The 23924-nt window shown below is 38.6% G+C and overlaps 1 protein-coding gene across 3 annotated transcripts in view; it reads right to left on the reverse strand.

The window, feature by feature from the left end:
- The window catches only part of GK (glycerol kinase), a 34470-nt gene extending 12504 nt beyond the window's left edge, over positions 1-21966 (reverse strand). For 2 of the 3 annotated variants that reach the window (XM_068179825.1, XM_068179822.1), the window contains exons 1-15: positions 21810-21966; positions 14384-14457; positions 13691-13797; positions 13075-13152; positions 12024-12103; positions 10915-11052; positions 10391-10500; positions 9638-9704; positions 9014-9031; positions 7139-7174; positions 6490-6557; positions 5098-5140; positions 4344-4424; positions 2390-2468; positions 480-576 (exon numbers count right to left, since the gene is read on the reverse strand). In XM_068179825.1, the coding sequence (XP_068035926.1) occupies positions 480-576; positions 2390-2468; positions 4344-4424; positions 5098-5140; positions 6490-6557; positions 7139-7174; positions 9014-9031; positions 9638-9704; positions 10391-10500; positions 10915-11052; positions 12024-12103; positions 13075-13152; positions 13691-13797; positions 14384-14457; positions 21810-21875 (1142 nt within the window). In that variant the 5' untranslated portion in view covers positions 21876-21966. The remainder of the gene's footprint in view (positions 1-479; positions 577-2389; positions 2469-4343; positions 4425-5097; positions 5141-6489; positions 6558-7138; positions 7175-9013; positions 9032-9637; positions 9705-10390; positions 10501-10914; positions 11053-12023; positions 12104-13074; positions 13153-13690; positions 13798-14383; positions 14458-21809) is intronic. The other variant, XM_068179824.1, reaches the window with a different exon arrangement.
- Between the last annotated feature and the right edge of the window lie 1958 nt (positions 21967-23924).

Raw genomic sequence — 23924 nt, forward strand, 5'->3', positions numbered from 1 at the left:
AGAGGAGAGGAGAGGAGAGGAGAGGAGAGGAGAGGAGAGGAGAGGAGAGGAGAGGAGAGGAGAGGAGAGGAGAGGAGAGGAGAGGAGAGGAGAGGAGAGGAGAGGAGAGGAGAGGAGAGGAGAGGAGAGGAGAGGAGAGGAGAGGAGAGGAGAGGAGAGGAGAGGAGAGGAGAGGAGAGGAGAGGAGAGGAGAGGAGAGGAGAGGAGAGGAGAGGAGAGGAGAGGAGAGGAGAGGAGAGGAGAGAGGAGGATCAATAGCTGGGCTAGCTAATCCTTCCTTTCCTCCTAGTAGCAGTTGCTGTTTTGAGCAGGTTAAATATAAAACAGAAACACAGTAGCTCATGAAAATACCACAGAGAATGTTGTATCTGGACATATCAAGGCAACAAAAAGGAAAATTTCACATACCTGGAAGGAATATTTGTAAAATTTGTAAAATTAAATCCCCCTGCAAGTGCAGTGTTCAGTCAGATCCTTACCCCCTTGCACTGGGTTCCCAGTATGGTGCATACAGTCCTGAAAATGCTGGCACAAAGTAGCAGCCGTAGGAAGTTCCCACATCTTCAGCCAGTTTTTCTAATGCACACACAAAACACTTACTTAAAATACAGCACTTTAAAGTGTTATTATTTAATTAAGAAAAATATTCAGGATATCTTGGGTAGCTAGATATCCAGCCATGTACACAACTAGAAAATATAACTAATGCTGGCACTCTGCTCCTTGTTAACCAGTTTTCCTTTTGCAACAACATGAACAGAAGATGGAGCATAACGAGTTGTGGGAAATGCAAAATGAAAAATCAAAACTGAAACCCAAAACAGTGTACTCAATATTCTGACCTAGATTTTGTGAGGTTTTCAAATGTTATCTATCATGTGGATAAAGAATGCAACCTTCAAAGCAGTCCAAAAGGTCACACTTTACTTGCACTTAAGTCAAGGCAAGCAAGTGAAACTGGATCAAGACCAAAGGGAGTTAAGAACTAAATTCCCATTAATTTCAAATGGATTTATAACTCCAAATTGTCAGCTTATGTATTTAATCATAAGGCCAGATAGAAGGAAATCTGAAGTTTCTTGATATGAGAATAATAACTGTGGATATATGAACTCCTCAATACCAAAATAGTTTTAATTAAAAAAATATATTAAGACATTTAGAACGACAAAAGACATAATTGCTAATGAACAACTCTTTCCTATAACAAGAAAGAATCATTTTCTTTCTGCTTTTGCATTGATCAGAGAAACATAGCAATATAGGAAAGAAGTAGTAAAACATCTTCAAGAAGTCTTTCTAAAATGATTCTTTCATACAGACTCTGCTTAAAAACAGGAGTGAAGGCAGAAGGAAAGACAAGTTCAGTGAAACAGGAAGAGATGATGAATCCCTATGTGACTTTAACAACACTGACAAAGTTAAAGGCCCTGAAACTCAAACCTCCCAAAGGTCTTGACAAACTTGTGAAGAGGTACTGTAGTCTCAACAAATGGCTAATTTGTGTGATAGCAGTTTATATTCTTCTGTATGATCTTCAAAGCTTGCTTTCAGAAAAACAGACTGATGCTCCAAGTTTTTGCTGAATCTTTGAAGTTTTATATTAAATTTTAATTCTAAATTTCTCACCTTTGAAAAAGATATCAATTTATTAAAAATATGTAATAAATTTATTTTCAGTTCTAAATCTCATTAAATCAGTCACTTTCAAATTTTTGCCTTTGCATGCTTCTGACATTTTTTATTTTCCAAATTTTGATATGTTCTTAGTTTTTATGTTACAATCCAGTTTGTTTCAGTTCATCTGAATTAAAAAACAACAGCTACACAAATATTAAAGGATTACTGCATTCTCAGCCAAAACAGATTACCCTCCTCCACATCTCCTTTGCAAAGTTGCAAAGAAGCAACTTTGCAAACTGAGATCCCTAACTCAATGGATATGAAGCCTACTACATAAATATTAAATACACTTGCAGGGCCTCAGGTTCTCATGTTTATAACGAGAATATGTAGGTTTAGGATCAAATTTATACTGCTTTCTGTAATACAGACTTAAAAACCCTTGGCTCTGGAAACTTAAACACTGTATAAACCCAGGAGATATTTTCTAAGTATAGTATCTTCCTGAATATCTGCTTACCAGGAAAACTACTAAAAATTACAGATTGCAACAGAGCAAAGCTGACAAATCCTTTCCAAAACTGTGTTGATAGGCTCTATGAAATACAAGTATCAACAGTGAGCTCATGGATGCAAAGTAAGTTTTTGTTGTGTTTAAACACAACAAAATATATGCACTTTCAAGTTTTTCTTTACTTACATATTTTGAGCTTTTATTCACCAATAGAGACATTGGAAAACTTAAACTGAACGGCTCCATACTCACCAACTTCCTCTGAAGTCTTAGCAATGCCCAGATTGTCCCTCAGCCAGCGAACAACAGCCCCAGCTATTGCAACAGATCCCTGAAGGAAACAAAGTCACTCCTTTAGGAGACAACAACTGGTAGCTTTGTGCTGCTTTTAGTAAGCCTGGGGAGGAGAGGTTGCTGTGGCCTCCACCTGCAGGCTTACAGTCACAGCTCACAATCAAGCCACAAAGTTTCTTAGCATCTGAAGACTGCCATCTAAAAAGGGCAGCCTTTTACACAGACTCCACGTAGAAAAGGTGCATATTGTATGCTTTTTTTCCATAAGGGGAAATTACAGTGACATTTCCCAAGTAGTCTTCTTGTCTTTCTAATTTATGTCTTCCGAATATATAGTTATGAGGCTCAGTAGCCTCAGTCTTCTTTTTGTGACACATGAATATTTTTATGTTTTGATAAAAAAAAAAACCCAATACTAATTATGTCTAGTTTAAATACAAACATCCATGAAGACAGAAAATTTAGGCACTTGTGCACTTGCCAGCAAAATTGCTCTGTTGTTTCAGCAAATGGCCCTGACCAGCTTCATCACAACATAGATGGATGGCATGGCTTCCATCTAACCCCAAAGCCAAGTCCAGTAAACTAAGTTTCAAGTAAAACAGTAGTAGCATTATATTTTCATTCAAAGCCACTGCTAGAAGGGGCAGGGGTGTTTTCTAAGAAGCTGGCTATTACAAGATACCAGTTTGATTAAAGGAAAAGGCTGAATCCACATTTTCTGTCTCTCTGCAGTGTCTCAACCAGCAGACTGCAGATGATTCTAGAATGGATACAGGACAAAGCACACTTAATAGATTCTGATGAAGCCATGTTTTCAGACAATATCATTAAAGACTTTGAGGTGAAGAAGAAGCAAAGTGCAGGTGTTTCAGCATGCAAGAATTCAAATCACTCTCAAGACAGTTTCAGTTCTTGCTTTAAGAACATGGGTTAAAAATAAAACAAACCTCTCACACACCCACACAAAATAAAAATCCCAGAGTTTGCCAGGTCTTGGCAAATGCAAGATTCACTTTCTTCAGGGAAGGAAAAGGAAATAAATGCAGTCTTCCACAGCCTAATAAAGTACCATAAGCCACAAACTATTCTCGCAGTGAAGAAAATCCTGTGTTGTCTTTCACGTGGAAAACACAGCCTGTCTACAAAAGCTCAATATCAGCAGTCAGTGTATGGCTTTTGAGAATAATTATTATATTACAATACTTAGCACATTAAGCAGCACAGATGGAAGAATAATAATTTTGTTGTTCTAAACAAAACTTTGGTGCCAAGTAGACGCTCAGTTTATCTGTGTTTCAGAAGCCGAGCTTTAGAACAATGAACCCTAAAGTTTAAGCATAAGTACAATTTTCTATATAATTTGGATGCCCTTAGTCTTGTTTGGAGAACTGAGAAACTAAATTCTGTAAGTAGGCACCTAAATGAAAGAGGTAAAAAAAGCTAAATTATTAGAGGATTTTTTTCCCAGAAATTTGATTTACACTTTTAGAAGTTAGAAGTAAAATCCATTAGAACAAACTAAAAAATTTTAACTATGACTTTATTATGAGGTAATAACTGAAACATTAGTACTTTCTCCCCCTTTTTTAAACCCAATTTAGTATTACAAAATTTATGGGTTTTTATTTATAGTATTTATTAAAGATTTGAGAGACAGAGTAACAGAAAAAAAGTTTCAGCCATCTAGATCTGAAAGTATAAATGATGCAATGAAGAAATATTTTTTATTAGATTTCATGATATAGATTGGAGACAAGAATAACCAAAAACACACAGAAGCCTTCAAGTACACAAGCATAACACAGCTGCATTTCATTTCTGCACATCTGAAGACACCATAAAAATACCAGATAACAGAAGTAAATAAGAACATGTATCATTACAAAAAGGAAGAAAGTACTGAACTTACCTCTAGTGCATAAAAAGCTGGTTTGTCTCTGCCCATTTTGTAAGCTATTGTGGTTATAAGACCATGCTCAGAAAACACAGACTAAATGGGGAAAGGGGAAAGAAAAGGTAAAGCATGAACAGAGCCAGAAAATACTTACATAAAGACATTCAAATTATAATAAACAAGGGACCAAACTTTCAAAGTAAATACACAAAGTTTAAACAAAGTAAATTATCAGTAGCTCTAAATAAACACCTAAGATAGAACACTCAGATTGCTGGTGCTAATTCTTGTTTCCACAAGCTGCTGCTTGTGATCTTTCCATCTTCCTTAAAGAAAATAATTGGGGTTCTTTAGGGGAAGATGTAAATGAGAAGGAAGCCACACTGTTGTGCTATTTATTCAACTCCAACTACAAGGAAATGATGACAGATAATGAAGAGAAGAAATAAAACAGCCAAGACAAGGAAAAAGGCACATGGTTAAATAATCCTGTCTGGATGACAACAAGAAACATATACAAGGGAAGAGCAAGAAGCTTGTTAGGAAAAGTTCTGTTTGGAAACTTAAGGAGACAGGAAATGGAATCTTACAGAAACACCTTGAAAAAATTACTACTTTTATTCTTTCAGATTTCAGTACGTGCTTTTCCCTTTGTCTGGCAATATAATTGTTGTTAATAAGTCTAAGAATGGCTAACTTACAGTTGTGTTTCAGAACTTAAATGGATTGTGAAAAATAAAAAAGCAAACACCTCAAAAAGGCAACTGACCTTCTGACCTGTGTTGCACAGCAAGAAACAACCTGTTCCGTACCTAGCATGAAAGCAAAGCAAAGTTAAAACCAGAATGTTTAAAGAATAACCTGCTACTGCAGTCCATGAGTCCCCTGTAAAGAGTCAGGACACCACTCTTTTTGACCCTTGAAGGTTTTGCTGCCATTTACTGATGATTAAAACTATCCTCAAAAAGTTGATTTGAATGCAGCCTGAAGCTGAAAAATCTAGCCACATCTTTCTCTATTTTTGTCTAACACTTGATCAAGGAGAGATATGGCTGAAAACTAAGTGTAAATTCCTCTTTGGTGGAAGTGTTTACCTACTTCAATTTAAGCTGATTATGAGAGCAACTTTATAAAATAAATATTTCACAATATTAAATGGGAAATTTTAAGAAACTTTGTTCCTGTCACAAAGAGGGTTTTCGTTAGTCCATAAACCATTTTAAAATTTCTAAAAATGTCATGTTTCCCATTTGAAGACCAAATCATATATATATGTGCATACACACTCATACAAGAACACAATTTAATATAAGGAGTACAAAATACTACAAACCACTCCAACAAACTCTAAGAAGTTATTCTCAAGAAAAATATTCCTTACCTTTTTAAACTCCTCAAAACTAATACCTTAAACCAGTCCTGAGATAGCCTTCAGTTATATTTGGAAAAAGAAATAGTAAAGCAATAACAGAAATTAATTAAAACAAGATAGGCTAATATGTAATCCTACCTGTGAAACTCCCATACCTGAGTGTGTATGTCCCTACATGCTTAGTTAAGCACCTGGTTGTGAATGGAACAGTAAGTCATTTCAGCACACAGCTTCTACTCCAATGATTTTTTGATTATACCAGTTGCCTGATTTAACTGATCAGCTATTTTTAAACAAAGGACACTAAGAGGCTGAGAAACAGGAAAATGCAAATGTAAAATTCTCCACTCTGAGCTAGACATAAAAGCAAAACTAAGCACTGCAATTGAAACGGACCTTTCCAATCTAGCAAAGCTGTGTCATTCAAGTCAATGCAATCTAACTCACTGTACTGCATTTACTTATCCTTAGGTCACCATTTAAATGACACTGCAACTTTTTAAATCTGTGTTTTGAAGAATGTTAAAATGAAAACCCCACTGTCACATAGAGATTTTCCTCACAGTGACTGTGTTCCAAAATATACCTCACAAGCTATGTAATTTTAATATCTCCATTACTTTATATAAGAGTCAAGACATGGTTTACTTTGTGGGTCAACACACTCAAAAGGTAGATCTGTATTTACACGATAACTACAAAAGAATTTGGCAGTTGCTTGAAAGAGAACATAATACTAAATTCAAAACAGAGCAGGGTGTTTATCTTATTATTTTCCTAATAACTTACGTGTTTTTTGCTTGTCCATCTTGAAAACACATTTGCCCAACAAGAGCAGCATGCTGGTCACCCAAGCACTGAAAGTGAGAGATTTTTTCCTTTAGCAAATGTCCTCACATTAATTACATATTTGTCTATAACTCTATTCTATTAGTAGCACACGGATAATTGGAAGCGAGAAAAAACCTACAGAGAAAAGCTATGCTTTTTATTACTCTTCCCTCTGTAAGAATTGCAAACAAAATGTGTTGTGCTACTTATACTGAGCAATTTAAATAAATAGAAACTAAAATTTACTATCTTTACACATGTTATTGGAAAAAGCTGAAAATTTGCCCAGCATTTCTGGATTATGTATATACTTCTTTTATATATATGAAGCAGAGCTTGCTTCCATTTTGCAATGTTAGTCATTTACTTAGAGATACCAAGTTTCCAACTAAAGCTCCCATTTGTATTTCCACAGCCAGAATTTAAATAATGGATCAAGCCAAATAGTGATTAATCTTCAAAAGTCTACTTCCTGTTTAACTTGAAGTAAAAAACCAAAAACTTAATTCATAGCAGGATTCACTCGTCCTTAAAGCTTTTTCCTGTGAAGCTATGTTCATGCAGTTCCAGATTGTCATGCCAAAATCTAAGTTGAAGTAGGACTTACACCAGAAATTGGTACACCTGTCAAAGCTCCAGAGTCCTGTTTTGTAAAAAAGAGAAAGAAAACCTCCAAGTTAGCTTTCCATGACTAGAATTGAGGCAATGAGAAATAAGCTAAACTTCTAATGCTCAAAGGAAAACAAAGAAGGGTCGTGAAAGCAACATGGCTCAGTTCAGGCGTACACTTTGTTTCAGCTTAATGCAGCTCATGTCTAAACCACTAAGAAATGGAGAGTAGGACATATTACAAATATAGTTTATGTGGCCTCAAAAGTTCCTAGCATAAATTTTCTTAAAATAATACTATACAGAAAATCCAATTCAGTGTATTCTATGCAGTAAATGCCAAGTGTAAAATGCAAAAGTGCAAAATGGTAAAGTGATCAGGAAAAAAACATGGCTGTGGTGACATCCTAAGCAAAGGCAGATGACTGATTTTAAGATACAGCATTTTAAGTCTCAAGGAGGCTTTCTTCCAAACTCTACCAGAGTTTTTTAGTTTCATTCCTATTACAGAATCATAAAATCATTTAAACTGGAAAAGACCTCTTAGATTATCACATCCAACTGTTAACCCAGCACTGCCAAGTCCATCACTAATCCATGTCTGTAAGTACCACATCTATACGCCTTTTAGGTGCCTCCAGGGATGGGGATTCCACCACTTCCCTTGGCAGCCTGTTCCAATATTCGACAAGCAATGAAGGCTCTTTATACCTTGTTACCTGGGAGAAGAGACTGACCTCCACCTGGCTACAACTTCCTTTCAGGCAGTTACAGAGTGGTATGGTCCCCTTCTGAGCCTCTTTTTCTCCAGGCCAAACACCCCCAGCTTCTCATCAGACCTGTGCTCCAGACCCTTCCCCAGCTCTGCTGCCCTTCTCTGGACTCACTCCAGCCCCTCAATGCCTTTTTTGTAGTGAAAGGCCCAAAACTGGACACAGGATTTGAGGTGTGGCCTCACCAGTGCCGAGCACAGGGGACAATCCCTGCCCTGGTCCTGCTGCCACACTACTGCTGATCCAGGCCAGGTGCCATTGGCCTCCCTGGCCCCCTGGGCACACCTGGCCCATGTTCAGCTGCTGTTGCCCACACCCCCAGCTCCTTTTCCTCCAGGCACCTTTCCAGCCACTCTGCCCCCAGCCTGTAGCTCTGCCTGGGGTTGTTGTGACCCAAGGGCAGGACCCGGAACTTGGCCTTGTTGAACTTCACAAAATTGGTCTCAGCCCATCACTTCAGCCTGTCCAGATCCCTCCACAGACCTTTCCTGCCCTCCAGCAGATCAGCATTTCTGCCCAACTCAGTGTCATGTGCAAACTTAGTGAGGGTACCCTGACAATTTTGTTTAATTATTTAACTATTTCCTGACAATTGCTACTTGTTTCTTTAAACTGGTTTTTTGTGCAATTGTGAAAATGAATTCTCAGTAAAGCCATGCAAGTGTATTTCCAATCTGAATTAATTCACATTTTAAATAACTGTATTTAAGATAATTGTGTTTATAAATGCACTAAAAAGCTCTACATGAATCTGATATTTAGCTACCATAGAATTAATATTTTTTGACAGAATGGACAGTTCTTCTCATTTATAAAATGCTATAGCTAACATTTATTAGCCAGTTACTGTATTTTTTAGCTCACTATAAAAATAAATATTCAACTGTGTGGAATTTAGGACAAACAGATACATTGAGATCACATTTTAGAAATAATTTTAGCATGAACTCTAATTGTATTATCTCAGATTTGGAAACACACAGCAAATTTATTGGCCTAGGAAGTGCACTTCTTCTAATCCTTAAACCAATGAAAATGCACAGCATCTGAGCAGAATGAGTAAGATATAGGTGTTCAGCCTAATGGAAGCCTCTACTCACCCGGCTAGGACAGATTTTCTACAGCCAGCAAAAGGAAGAAAAAGAAAAAAATATGGAAAGGGGAAGAGAAACAGAAGTTCACATTTAAAGTGATGAGCAATTCTGTTCTGGTGGTCAGGCAGTATCTTTTTCCATTTACCTTGTTCATTCAGCTTAATACAACTCACTCTTATCCAATCTTCATGTAAATTAACATCAGCCATGACTTCTAGTGGCATTTCCATTAAAACGTTAGCAAAAATCTTTCAGGGAAGTTAGAGTACTATTAGAAAAAATCCATCTTGTAACTTGTCTTCACTATAAAATACACGCATTCTTATTTACAATAGCTCACATTACCAGGAAAAAGAATGCAAAATCCCAACATCCAGTTTATCCAATCTTGAAGTTCATTAATTAGATGCCACTGTAAATTCCTGAAGAAGAATTGGTGCTGCATTAAAGTAATCAAATACTCAACTTCCTATAATATTATATAACAGTAGGTAACAGTTTACTAATCATAAATCAAATAATACTGGTCTAGAAAAAGCCATAAATCCTAATCTGTGGAATCTGTCAAATCCAAATGGATACAGTTATGTTTTTACAGGATGAATTTCACACAAATATTGGAACACATACCATCACGCCATAAATCTCAGAGGAGCTTCGTACGGTTGGAAGTATTTCCATAGGAATATCAAAGAACCTGAACATAACAAAGAATAATGTATATTATATAGTCAGTGCTAAATCAAAAAGCATTTTGCATTTATTTTCTTAAATAAGTTTAAGCTATAAAGAAAAAAAAACTATAAAAGGAATTTTTGTTTCTAAGTTTTAGTCCATGTTTTTCCACTTGTTACAGTGGACACTGAATTTTGGAGGAAAACAGCATGTATTTCAATCTTTGAGGACATATCCAGCTCTTTTACATAGAAATTCACGCCTCTTCCAACAATATCTTAATAATACACTTGTTAGTAAATTCAAATCTCAAATAGAGACACTATCATTCCAGCTGCCGTACAAATCTGATTAAGTAATAAAGAAACTATTAAATCACAATATTCTGAGTTGGAAGGGACCCAAGGATCTGAAGTGATTGGCCCAAACAGGGATTGAACCCACAACCTAGGCATTATTAGCATCATGCTCTAATCAACTGAGCTAAATTGTTTCCATGAGCCAGGCTTCCACCTATAGAAAGATTCTACTACTTTTAGTTAATCCAGACCGTTGTAAATTGGACATCTGGAGAACAATGAATCTTAGTTATTAATGTCAACAGCAAATAGAATAGCACCTGCTGATCTTAGTTTAGATAAGAGATTCTTACCTTTAAATGGGTTAGAGACTATTTAAATGACAGCATTACTGAAAAACTGAGCTTACTTGCAGAGGTCAGGATCCCATTCCAAGGAATGAATGTTGAACAACATCGTTCTACTGGCATTGGTGACATCTGTACAGTGAATGCCTCCATTCTTTCCACCTGTCAAACTCTGAACAAAAAATCACAGCATTTGTTAAGGATAAGTATAGGCTTATTTCAACAAATTACAAAAAAAAAAATTCAAAATCAAGAAGTTTCCACCTTGGGATTAGGAACTCTGGTATTTCTGCAACAACTAAACAGGCAGACCTAATACACCTTTCTAAAGTCCAAGGTTTTTCTGAAAGTGTAAGCAAATTTTTACAGCAAACTATAATGGTAAACTACATATAAGAATCTAGAAAAATTTAGTGGTACAGGGACAGTAAAAGTTCATCTGGAAAGGAACTTCATTGGAGTTTCTTTAGTAGCCTCTATTGACATCATTGTGTCATCAGTGGGCATTGTGTATCATGTGCATGGAGATTTACATGATATGGAAATTCATTGTAAGAAGAGTGATAATAAACTCACAAATACACACCCATATAAGCCATGAATCAATAGTCCCAAACAAAGCTCTTCCATCCTCAACTGCTTTCTTAATCTCTTCCACATTATCCAAAAGCCATCGAAGTTTCACTGCACTGAAATAAGTGCTAAGTGGAAGACCAGTCTTAAACTGTAAAATTAAAAAAAAAAAATAAACACCATGCAAGTATCTTTTCCATAAATACTGTAGTTATATGTAAAAATGGTGATAGTAAGGGAAAAAGAAAAGATACAAAACTCAGAGAAATTCCACAAACTTCTGTAATTATTTAAATAAGTACTAAGCATACAACACACAAGTCCAAAAACATCAAAATCAAATGACCAGTGTGATAATAGATAAAGATCAAAGCTGATCTAAATGCAGTTCAAAGATCATCTACGTGGATAAAGTTGTTTGCAGAAGGCCTGTCTTATCTAGGATATCTCCATATGACTAGGCAATAAGTAACAACAACAAAAATGGGCAAGACAACACAGAAAAGATGAAAATAGCATTCTACTAGAACCTGAAAATCAAGTAATTTTATACACCTTTGGACATCCATTTCCTGCCTGTAGAAAAACATATAATATAAAAAATACATAATATTTACTCTATCAGTAAAGGAGAACATTAATCAAACAATTGTGACACCTTTTTACAAGCATTTCGTTTCCAAATTGTTATATATATGCTCACAAAAAAAAGAATGAACTTCCTCTTTATGAATGATCTTCCTTGTTCTCAGATTGGATGCAATTAATTTCAATATTAAGGCATGAGAATGGATAATACTTTTCATACCAGTAAATTATTTCCTATTTTTTTTACTTGATCTTAATTTTTGTGTGCATTGTTTATTTTATATTAGCTAGATAGCACAGGATTAGGTCTCACTTCCATAGTGAGACATTAAATAAGTGTTAAACATTTATTTTAGGGAAATTAAAACTTTTCTAGTCTCAGACTGGTATCTTATGCTCATTTTTTATTATTTGACAAGCTAAGAAGGGACTAGAAACTACAACTGACTTTGTTTAGGGGAATTTTAAACACATATATCCAAAACACTATATATTGCAGCAGTTACCATTTAAATGTTCTGGAATATCTCCTACCTTAGAAAAAGTTTTGTTTTTTCCTGGAATTCTTTTAAGAAGACGTTCAACTGTTGACTGGGTTCTCAGGTCAAGCCACACTAAAACCATGAATAAAATTAATTGATCATGTGATTTAATACATAAAAAATGACATGTTCAGCCTGCTTCTATGAAACCACAGCTCTTGCCAGTGAATTCCTGTCTATTTTTATCTTTTCATGTAGTTGAAAGAATATTGTAATGCCATTGTATTTTAAAGGCACTGTTGTAAAAATTAAAATGGTTAGATAAATTAATTTGATTTAGAAGAACAAATTGTTTGAGAAAAAAACAAGATTTTCCCTAAGTCGGATATTTACTTTATCAGAATATAAGCAAGTGACTAATGCTACTTTGCAGCAGATGACTGTGATTAAACTAAGAGGTCAAAACAAATAGAAGGTTGATTATTTACTATTTCTATGTAAACTTTCAACTAAAAGATTATGTTGTAGTTATCAAGGTATAGCTGGGTTTAAGATAAAGCTGTTAACTACATATATTTGACTATTGAAGAGTCCTGGTTTTACAGTCATACTGTGTCAAACTATAACTGGCACTTGACCTAAAAAAACAATTCTAGACAATTACCATTTTTCAGCTGACAATATCTGAAAAGCTAAGGTAAGTTAAAAATAAAACTCTGAGTATTAATAACTATTCATTAAGTCATCAATAATTAAACCTACTTCACATGCTTTTCCTTTAAAGTTAAATCACCAGCATCCTGAAAATTTCAAAGGAAGTGACTGGGTGCAAGTCAGAGCATTTTGTAACAGAAATCCCTCAGGAACATTGTGGGCTATTTTGAAAACCAATAAAGTGATTTATTATGTATCAATTTTTATGGACTAGGCTTTTTTAAACTGCACTGGTATATATACAAACATACATCTTACAACACAGATATCAAAAAATCCAAGAAATTACTAGGCTAGGCCACAACCAGATTTGCACAGGAAACTACAGAAGCATTTTTTCCACAACATGGTCATATTATGATATTACATATTCAGAAAAGCATAGTTACCAATAGCATTATAAAGAGGTTCTCCAGTTGTCTTGTCCCAAACCACTGTTGTTTCTCTCTGATTGGTGACTCCAATGGCTTCAGGACAAAACAGAAAGTATCCTTTTCAGAAGGTTTGTTTTCCCCTTTTGGGGGGGTGAGGAAGGGAATGGAGTGGTGGAGAGGAGGGAGGAACAGGTAAGGAGAAGAGGAAAGTAAATGGGAAATAAAAAGCTTCCAACGTTTTCAAGGTATTATCTAGAAATACTACTTCTAAGAACTCATCTTTGCTGGTTAACCTATATGCTCTAAACCTCTCTCTTTTTCAGCCACAAACTGAGACAGCAACAACACTGACAGGGGAAAACAGCTTTTCTAAATTAAAGTCCTAAACTTAATTTCAGAATTTCTTCATCACTTGTCTCCGTGATTTTACAAGATTAGGTTAAGTCTACTTTGTAGATTCTGCATTGCTAATACACACAAGGGACTTATTTTCTCATTATTCCTCCCCAAAAAACTGCTTTCAAATACAATTTAATGAGGCTGGCACATGCTGCCATCTTTCTATTTATTAAGTTAAAAACTATCTGAGTTGCTCAATCATGGCATGTTAAAGCCCTCTAGCCATAAGTACCTCTTATGTTAGCGATGTTTATGTTCAGTTCTTTCATTTTCTCACAGGTCTTTTCCACACATTCATAGACAGAGTTTAATATTTCCTTTGGATCTTGTTCCACCCATCTTTAACAAACAGTAAACACCAGTTAATAAAAATGTACATAAAAAGAAAAATTAATACTAGTCTGAAAAACATGCTGAACATTTTAATACAAATATAGCTAGAAACCATGTTTTACATATCTACAAACAAAGAATTTTGTTTTGTTTTGTTCTATACAGAGGGCGTTGGCAGCAAATGATAGGTCAGTTAGGAACAAACAAACAAACAAAACCTCAGAGAACAAAGGAAGATATTTCTATGGACCAAGCTGAAGACTGTGATTCAAATATAAAAATTACCACCTTTATTACCTTAAATGAGATGTTAAGTCTTATTTAAACTTCAGTTTTAAACTTCAACGTTCAGATGTTATCTATGTAAATGAGTGATCAGAGGCAGACACCAAGTACTTTTAGTTTCCCTAACTCAGGCACATTCCAGACACCCAGTGGGAGATATTGTATTTATCCATTTTTTCTGCCCAGTCTTTTATAGCAGTTACTGTGCTACTAAGAATTATTAATCAGCTTCAGTTTTGATGACTCCTAGATAAAAATTCATAAGCTCTACCAAACTCTACACAAATTAAAAACCAAAAAATCATACCCTTCTCTAGGGAATTCTTGCTTTATTTCCACTTGATGGTGACTCAAGAGCTCTGCTGTTTCTGCATTAAAAACCTGCAAATAAATTACACAATTGAATTTTCTACGAACACAGAAGTTTAAACAACAGTAATTTACATTTATTCTTTTGAACAAGTGCAGTGTTGTGACAAGAGATAGTAATTTTCTATCATCAACCCCAATATCTATATAACAAGGATTCAGATACAGACACTTTTAAAATTAAGGTAGGCAAAGATTATTTTGGCAAACCTTGCTGTCACTGTCAATTTTAATGGCTTTTTTATTTTTCTTGATGGGTTGGAAAAGAACCAGTTTTTTTCTGGGGTGGTTATAGAAGTTAAACTCCTGATGCATATTAGAACATCACTCAGTAAAATACCCACTGTGGTTGATAATAGCATTTCTTTAGCTCTTGCTGTGTCACTCTATTGCCAGAGTTTTCTTGGGTTAGCTCACTTTTAGGAAGAGTGAAAATCTGCATAGACAGGATCAAACTAAACAACAAGAAAGTACCTAAACAAAATCCATTTTGTTTCAAAACAAACTACAAGTACAGAGCTCATTAACAATCTGACAAGAATGCCACGGCAGCAACACAACCCATCAAAAAAGAACATGCAGAAGAGTAACTCTACAATAAAAACCAGCAGAGTAGAGAATCACAAGGACTCTCTCAATGGGTGTTCTTAAGGAATACCAAGTTAGAGGTTCTGCCTTGCAGTAGAAGCTCATGGAGAATGCACAACAACCCTCATTAACCAGCAGTGGCCTGTTCCCAAAAGGAATCTCTTCTGAGGCCAAGCTGAGGGACACCCGGTGAAACTTTCAGCTGAAGTGTACAGTGTGTGAGCCGGAGTGCTTAGCTGGGCAGTGGTGGAAATCCTGGGGGAACGGCTCTTTCTCACCAGCACCATGCAGAATCTTTGGGGTGGAAAATGTTCTGGGACCTAGAAAGCAAAATCTAGCAGCAGGTTCAGGTGAACTGCAGAACATGTCAGCAGGGCACCATCCTACCTTTTCATTGCAAGCAGAGCTGAGCCAGATTTAGAAAGCACTCTCATGCTAAAGAAACAAAATTCAGTTATATCCATCTACCCTCTAGGATACAACTGAATCTATTCTATACTTGTTAATGCTTTCTTCTCATTCCACAAATTTTAGAAATTTCTCTTAAAGTTTTTAATCCACAAACACCTACACAGTACGCTTTACTCTGAAACTATTAGAAGAACTCTGACAAAAAGGAGATGAAGTTCTGATTCTCCAATTTCTTTGGAACCTTAAAGAGTCTCTTTAGAGTGAAACTTTGAAGTTTAGAAACATTCTACTTATCTACTAGAATTGTGGAATAATTGAAGCTGAAAGGGACCTTGAGAGATCTCTAGTACAACCTCCTGCTCAAAGCAGGATCAGCAATGAGATTAGATCAGGTTGCTCAAGAACTTTTCTAAGCAAGTCTTGAAAACCTCCAAGGATGAAAACAGCACAAACTCTGGAAAACACTGAAAGCTCCACTGCCCAGAAAAGAAGTCTTAAAAAGGTACATGATCATTCTTTTCTGCTATCAGCTCAAAATATTATATAGAAAGAGCACCACTGAATTGTTTTTGCTTTATTTACTTATCCGTGTTTCATCTACCAACTCAAGCTTGACAGGAATCTATCCTATTAAAAGAGAAAGCTCTGTCAGTACTACACATTTGGAAGCAACTTGCAGAATGGGATATGGATCTCAAAATGCTACACCACACACTTAATGGAGAGGCTGTTTTGCATGCATGCAGTAAGACTTCTTTACTTGAAATTGCCTTTCTGCCAAAAGCATATTCAAATTTACTAGGTTTTTAGAATAAAGACAGAAAGATAGAAGACTTTTTCTTTAACCCGTATGTTAATATGTTATGTATCTGACATCCTAGCAATGTTAAATATTATGTGGTAATCATTCACCACTAATCACTCAGTATTTATTGAAAGAGAAGGTAATGCAAAGGATTCCTACTGGTAGCAGGAAGCACAGATTCAATTAGACAAAGTCGTCAGGTGAATTTGGAGTGTGTGACTTGCAGACACAGCAATAAACTGTGACAAGAATACATTTTCAATGGAAGCATTAACATTATAAATGCATAGATTTTTTCATATCCATAGAGAAGAACTAGGCAAACACTTTGCTAATCCATCACAAACAAACCTGCAAGCTTCTGATATTCTCAACAAAAGCAACAGACACTCCCTGTTATTCAGGGCAAGGCATTAAAAAATTTCACTGGAAGCAATCCCTGTTTGAGGCCAGGTTGGACAGGGCCCTGTGCACCCAGGTTGAGTGGAAGCTGTTCCTGCCCATGGTCGGGGGGTGGAACCAGGTAATATTTAAGATCCCTTCTGACCCAAATCATTCTGTGATTCTATGACTTCTACACTGATAAACAGAATTCTGATATGTGGAAAGAGGAATGAGTCACTAAATTTAAACCAACAAAATTATATATAACATAGGGAATAAATAGAACATATGGGACCTCAAAGCCTTCCTTTCCCACTCCCTCCAAAAAAATACTACTGTTATAAAAAAAAAAAAATCCCTATACAGTCCCTGTTTGACAGTCGAGAGATAGAAAAATAAGTGAGAATAAATACGAATAATTCAGATAAGGTCAATCCATCCCTGTTGAAACAGGTTTGAAGTGTATTTCTGTAATTTGTTGGGACTAGAGGCTTTCAATACTTTCATATTCATTAAGAACTGATTCCAGTTTATGACACTGATCTCTCAGTTGTGTGTGGGGGGGAAAGCCAAAGTCAGTTTTGCCCTAATTTTATCAGCAGTAGTAATGAAGAATTGTCTAGGCTATTTGGACTTGTACAGCTGTCTTGAACAGAGATGAAAGTGAAAGCCACCAGATATGTACTGAATTCTCTAGTGAGAGATTAAAGAAAAGGAATAAATAACATCCTCCCTGTACTTCCCGACAGAGAATTAGAGCTTGAGCCTTGAGTCTCAGGACTGCAGAGAAGAAAGGCCTACAGAGGTGTCCTGTATGTGAACAACCAGAGAGGCACAGGGACTGATCACTTAATTCAAGCTTTTTATAGGGTCTTTAATATAATACATCACATCACATCAAGGGGTACAGTTACATATTATTACGTATTATGATGTATTATATTTATGTTTTGTTATCTTAGTGGAGAAGAATTAATATCAATGAGTTGTAACAATCTTCAAGGAATTAACAGAAATATAAGGTTCATGAAAGTGATGAAAGAAGCTGCACAGCTGAAAAGACAATAATGAAAACAGATTTTAAAAGTAGCTTTTCATATCTCTCAAGCTTTGTCATGTAACTCTGCCTGCAGAAAAGCTATTTCTGTTATTCTATGCTATATCTGCATGACTTTCTGTCAAGCTGGAACAGCCATGGCTTTGCAGGCAAACAAGCTCAGAGCTGGAGTTCTGAAATTGCACTGACATCCACTCAGCTGGGGCAAGGATAAGAGACAAAGAATAATTTCCCTCTTCAGTATTTAACTAGGAGTAGCACAGCCAGAATTTATGAATAAGTACAAGTTTAACAAGTCTCCTAGAAATTAACTTTTCTTGGAAGGCTCGTGATGAACAGATCTCCCTCACCACCTAGGAGGTGCCTACAATTATGGGATTTGAAAGTATAACTACACTGTATTTTAAGTGATAAGAGCTAGGGGAAAAACTGTACTGACAATATTTTTTAACCCTTCTTGCTAGTTATACAATCAAGTTTTTCCCAAATGGTCAAGTTACTTCAATAGAGGGGTAAAATGAATTACCCTCTGAAGAGAAAGCTCAATGGCTATGAATGTCTTCCTTACCTAAAATCAGGTTTTGTTTATTGAAAAGAATGCATGCAGTGTGATATAGCTTTATTTGATTGTTTCTTCTGGAGACAAAGTAAGGGAAAAAATAAATATTTCACAGAGGTAGAAAAAAAAAACTTCTGTGTCTGACTGACAAACTTATAACTTAAAGTACTGCGTGGGTACTTCACTGTGTCTTTCAATTCTTGCGGTTCATGGATAAAATGACAGAACACTATCCAAGAGATCAAACAATGGCTCAGATGGCCATTAGCTCCATAGATCCTAAGACTTTTCACAAAAGAAGTTATAGTGTATTTTTTATGATTCTTGAATAATATGAAATGGAACATGAGAGATGAAAAGTATTTGATAAAAATAAGTCTGAATCTGTTACCCAGGTTCAACCTAACTTAACAGAAAAGTTACAATCTTAAAAATAATTGCAGTTCATTTTGCAAAAGTAGCTAATAAAGGTAAAGATCCAAAATATGGTTTGTGGAGGATAAAGCTGCAGCATGAAGCTATCACTGCACATGTATTGTGTGAGAGGCAAGGCTAAAGAAGGAGTGACAGTAACAGAAATGCACCTGAGTTCTGGTGCTTCTTTAGCCTCTGTGCTCATACAGCCTCCTCATTCACAAGCAGGAGAAACAAAACCTGTCTGCACACAGGATAATGTACTCTGAATCTCAGGAGGTCACCTAGCCTAACTCGCTCCCCAGGTAAGCCTGAATTTAAAACCAGGCTGTTCAGGGCCTCTTTTAATCAGGCACTGAGTATCTGCAAAGATAGAAATTCCACACACCTTCTCATCCCTGATCCAGAGCCCTCATAGTGAAACATTGTTTCTTTACATCTACTGGATATTTCACTCGCTGCAGCTTGTGTTCCACTGCCCACTCTCTTTTCTTGTGCATGTCTGAGAAAAGGCTGGTTCTGTGTTCTCTACAAACTGTGGACTGAGGACACCCCTTAGGTCTCTCTTGTGAAGAAAGAATCCTTGGTCTCCCAACCCTCCTTCCATGGCCTTGTGTTGCAGCACAGGGATTCCTTTGGCTGGATGAAATCCAGTTCTTCCAGCTCTCATTCTCTGAGGGGTCCAACATCAGACACAGTGCTCCAGATGCTGCTTCCTAAGTGCTACACAGATGGCAACAATTACTTTCTGAACTTTTCTCAATGTGCACCAGCACAAGGATGCATTGCTCACTTATATCCAACTTGATGTCCAGCAGGAGTGTGAATTTTTTCACTAAGCAGCTTCTTAGCATTCTGTCTCAAGTGCAAAGCTTTGTTTGACTTTATGAATATTCTGGCATGCCCCTTCTCCGACTGGAATTTCAGTCAACTGGTCACCTCCATCTGAGAGAACATCCCAACCCATCCCCGTGGCTGTCAATGAAAATGCTGTGGGATATCAGCCCTCGCTACTGACTGTTATGGACACCACTGGTAAATCTGCCACCTGTAATTGTAAATTTACACTCTGAACTGCTGACACTACTCTTTGGCCCCATTGAACCAGACAGTTTTTCACCCAGGAGAACTCTTTAACCTACTCAAAATCTTATGTCTTCTGCTTAAAAAATTAGATAACAGTTGCACTGAACTACTGAATACACAAGTGCAATGTAAGCAGCAAGTTGATTTTGACTTGTGACTTGGTGAAGACAAAAATTGTTGGAAACATTACATTAAAAAATGTAGAGACATCACTGAGAAATGTAACAAAAACAACTAAAAGCAAAAGACCAACAGAACCAAGGAAATAATTTAGGCAGACAACAGACAACAATACAGTACATTCTGGCTGAAAATATTTCAAGGCAAAATATCTCTTCCAACTGCCACAATCTCTTTCCAGCACAGAATTCTCCAGATACAAGTGTTGTTATCTGAATGACTGAGGTGAGTTGCAGCAGATCTCTGCACATTTTGCCCACTTCTTTCCCTCTCCCCTGTGTTCTGATTTAACTCAGTGATCATGTATCTTATTTGCTCAAGCTCATGTAACTTTATTATCATAATGACATGATCACACTGACAAGTTTAAGACAATGCTGTATGCTGACATGAATTGAGAGACACTGAGATGGATACAAGAATTTAAAAGCAGCAGACACGATATACTTCTTGAAAAAATTAGGAAGCATCTGAATCCTCTTGTAGGCAGGTGAAATCTCCCCAACTGCATAAAAGCCATTGATGAATGTGTGTAGCGTAAGAAATGCCTCCTAAGAGGAATTTGCAAAAACACTTGTAAAAAGAGCTTAAATTTTACTTCTACTAGTGTTATCCTTTTAGGATAAGAAAAAAGTTTACTTGGCATATACATAAAAGCAGATAGAATTTAACTTAATGGATTACAGGGACCTTCTTCAAGTTCGTTCCCAAAAAGGACTCCTGACTGGCATCCAAGACAGCCCACTGGTGTCATTTGTCAGTTTGGAGTTTCTCTCCACCCCCAGAGCTGTGTTTTCTCATTTGACAATTGCATGAAGGTCGTGATATTGAGAAATAATGGTAACATAGGTCAAGAAGATATTCTAGTCTCCTGCTCCGTGAAGGAACATTTCACATGGGGGAAGCATTAAGAAAAAAAAAAAAAAAGGCAAGGGCAAACCAAAACATTCACGTTCCTAATTCATACTTTACACATTTGACAATGTTTTATATCTAGTAAATATCACTATTCCACTTCCATGGAGGAAATTGTCATAGGGCCTTAAGTAAGTCAAACTACGATGACTTAACTGACTAGGGGACAGTATATTTGCAGAGATTTGCAAGCCAGAAGTATCTATAGTAAGTTTCATACATAACATTACTTACAGCCTATTGCATAATACAGAAATAATCCTTCAACTTCAATAGATCCTTCAATTAAAGGGTCAAATATATGATTAATATATTAATTCTCCTATCCTTAAACTTATCTTTCTCTAGTGTTTAAACAAATCAGTGTTTCACAAGGCGTGCACGTTCAGCCACCTGAATACCTACAGTGTACAAGATGCACTGACTTTAGGGCTGGAACTGCAGCAGTCCCTCCAGCAGGCCCTGGGCAGGTTTTAGCGGGGAACACAGCAGACTTATCACATTGCTCGAACACCAGCTAATCACAGTCACCGAACGCGCACGATCTATTTCCCCAGTGCCTGAGGACCTTGTCCATTTGATCCCGTTCGGGGCGATACCCGACAGACGGCAAACGCAGCCTGCTCGGAGCAGCGGGATCTCGCGGTCCCCCGGAGCAGCAGCAAGGGACGCTGGGCTCGCCCCGGGACCGCTCCCCGCGGGACGGGCTCTGCCCCCCGCGCCGCGGCGGGAACGCGGAGGGACAGCGGCGGATCCGGCACCCCCAGGCCGAGCGGGGCCGCTTCTCCGGGAGACAGGAGGCTGCAGCCGGGACGGCGCAGCCCGGCCCTGCGGGCTCGTTCCCCCGCCCTTCCCCAAGGGCACGGCAGAGGCCCCCGCCGGGACGGAGGGGAGCGAAGGCGCGGAAGCCGCGGCTCCCCTCAGGCCTGCCCCCGGTGCCGCCCCGACCGCCGCGCTGTGCTCACCAGGAAGCGGGTGGAGCTGGTGCCCTGATCGATGGCTCCCACCAGCGGCCCCAGCGACGCGGCCATGGGGCCCCCTCAGCGCCCGCTCCGCTCGCGTAACGGCCGCGCCGGCGCCGCGCGGGCAGCTCGCGGCCGGCGGCGCGTGGCTGCCGGGGTGAAGCCGGCGGGGGGGCGGGGCGGGGGGCGCTGTCTCGCGCATTGTCAGGCCGCAGCCAATCAGAGCCCGGGGCGCGGCGGGGGCGGAGCGCTGGGGGCGGGGCCCGGATCGCGGAGGGGCGCGAGAGGGGCGTGTCACGTGACGAGCGGCGCGCGGCACGCCCCCGTCCTCGCCCCGCCCCAGAGCCCCTGAGGCGGGGGCGCGCGGGGCCAGCGGCGGCGGGGGAGGCGGGAGAGAACGGGGCCAGAGGCGGGAGAGAACGGGGCCAGAGGCGGGAGAGAACGGGGCCAGAGGCGGGAGAGCCCGGGGCAGGGGAGGGAGGCGGGAGAGAACGGGGCAGGGGAGGGAGGCGGGAGAGCCCGGGCCGTCCTGAGGGCGGCCCCGGTCGCTCCGGGACAGCAGCGGGAACCCTTTGCGGGTCACTTGCGCCTGGAGGCGGCGTTCCACGGAACGAGACGTGTCTCGCTCGTTATCGGAGAGAGGGGAAAGAAACCCCACGCTCTCTGAGGCGGGACCCCGCTGGGGAGGTGCCCAGCCTGGGTATCCCTGGAATCAGAGCGAATGCTGCCGAGGAACAGCGCAAGGCTGAGCGATGAGGGATGACCGAGATATGTTCTACGTATTTATGATACATCCCCAAAGCGGCTTCTTTTATCTTTTAAAGCTTTACCCTGCGTCATGCGCAGATATTAATTGGCTTTAAAAAAATGGAATCTCTGTCTTCATTCTTTACTTCTTGTTGGTAACTTGTGGTTCCAGAAAAACCGCTGGTGTTGTAAGAGCCGGGATGGAATTGCAAAAGGCAACAATGCTGACTGAAGGGCCTGAAAAGTTACCAGTGACACACGGCGCCAGTAAACCAGCCCTCACAGACACCATTAAAAGATTTGCCTTTGCCATTACTCCACGTTACTAGTAGCTGTCCAAACTTGGGGTGTTTTGCTGCAATTGCTCCGTGATAAGCAAAATCTGATTGCTGCGACTTGGGAAACCTTTGCGAGATACCTTACCCAGCTCTTTCATTTTTTTGTTTGATAGTGCTTCAGCTGGCATCGAGGAGCCTTGGATGGGGCGTGAACAGCATTTACTGCTCATGTGTAATGGCAGGGGATTTCATTGCAGCCCTTAACTACAACATCTGAAATAAGACAAATACAATCTTGTGGTAAGATCCACATCCACATTTTCAAGACTGACAGTAAAGTAACACGTGGACCGCTCGCCAAATATTATCAAAGATTTTTTATTATTCTCAAATCTTATTGCCAAGGCTGGTATTTTTTTTTCTTGGAACCTAGCTATAGTTTAGAATCATCTTGCTCAAGAGCATGCTGCAACCCTTGGAGAAAGATCCACAGAGTTTGTCCTCAAAGGTCATAATGATCCCTCCTGGCTTTGCCAGAGATCCCCCCTCTATTTCCCTCACTTGTCACAGGGAGCTTCTACTCTAAAGCCACGGCCACAAACTGCAGTTCATTAGGAAAACTTATCCAAGGCTACAGCTTCTCCATGTAGATTAGGAATCCAAGGAATTAATCCCACGGGTTTTTAGTTAAATCTGAATTAATTTGTAGAATTCCTAGGAAAAGTGTGGGGTTTGTGTTATTTATTTTTTCTCTTTTAAAAGCTGCTGTATTGTGTTCTGAGTGTATTTTAACTCAAGATAGGATGTGACAATTTTCAGCAAAGGTTGAGGTCTCTATAGATCCAAGAAGGGAGGAAGCAATATTGTGACAGACATTTATGTAAAACATGAAATAGCACTGTACTGTTAAGGATTAATGAGTTACTGAAATTCTCTAGGAGGTGCCATTTCCTTAGGTGTTCTTTAGCAATGCCTGTGAATGTTTGTAGACCAGGAACAGGAGGGATGACAGCAATAACCTGTGATATTTCCTTAACCCTCAACAGACATGTAAGACAGGCAGAAGGGGGAAATAATTTAGTCCAAAACTAGA

This window comes from Anomalospiza imberbis, chromosome 2 (assembly GCF_031753505.1).
Source record: "Anomalospiza imberbis isolate Cuckoo-Finch-1a 21T00152 chromosome 2, ASM3175350v1, whole genome shotgun sequence".
Classification (NCBI taxonomy): Eukaryota; Metazoa; Chordata; class Aves; order Passeriformes; family Viduidae; genus Anomalospiza; species Anomalospiza imberbis.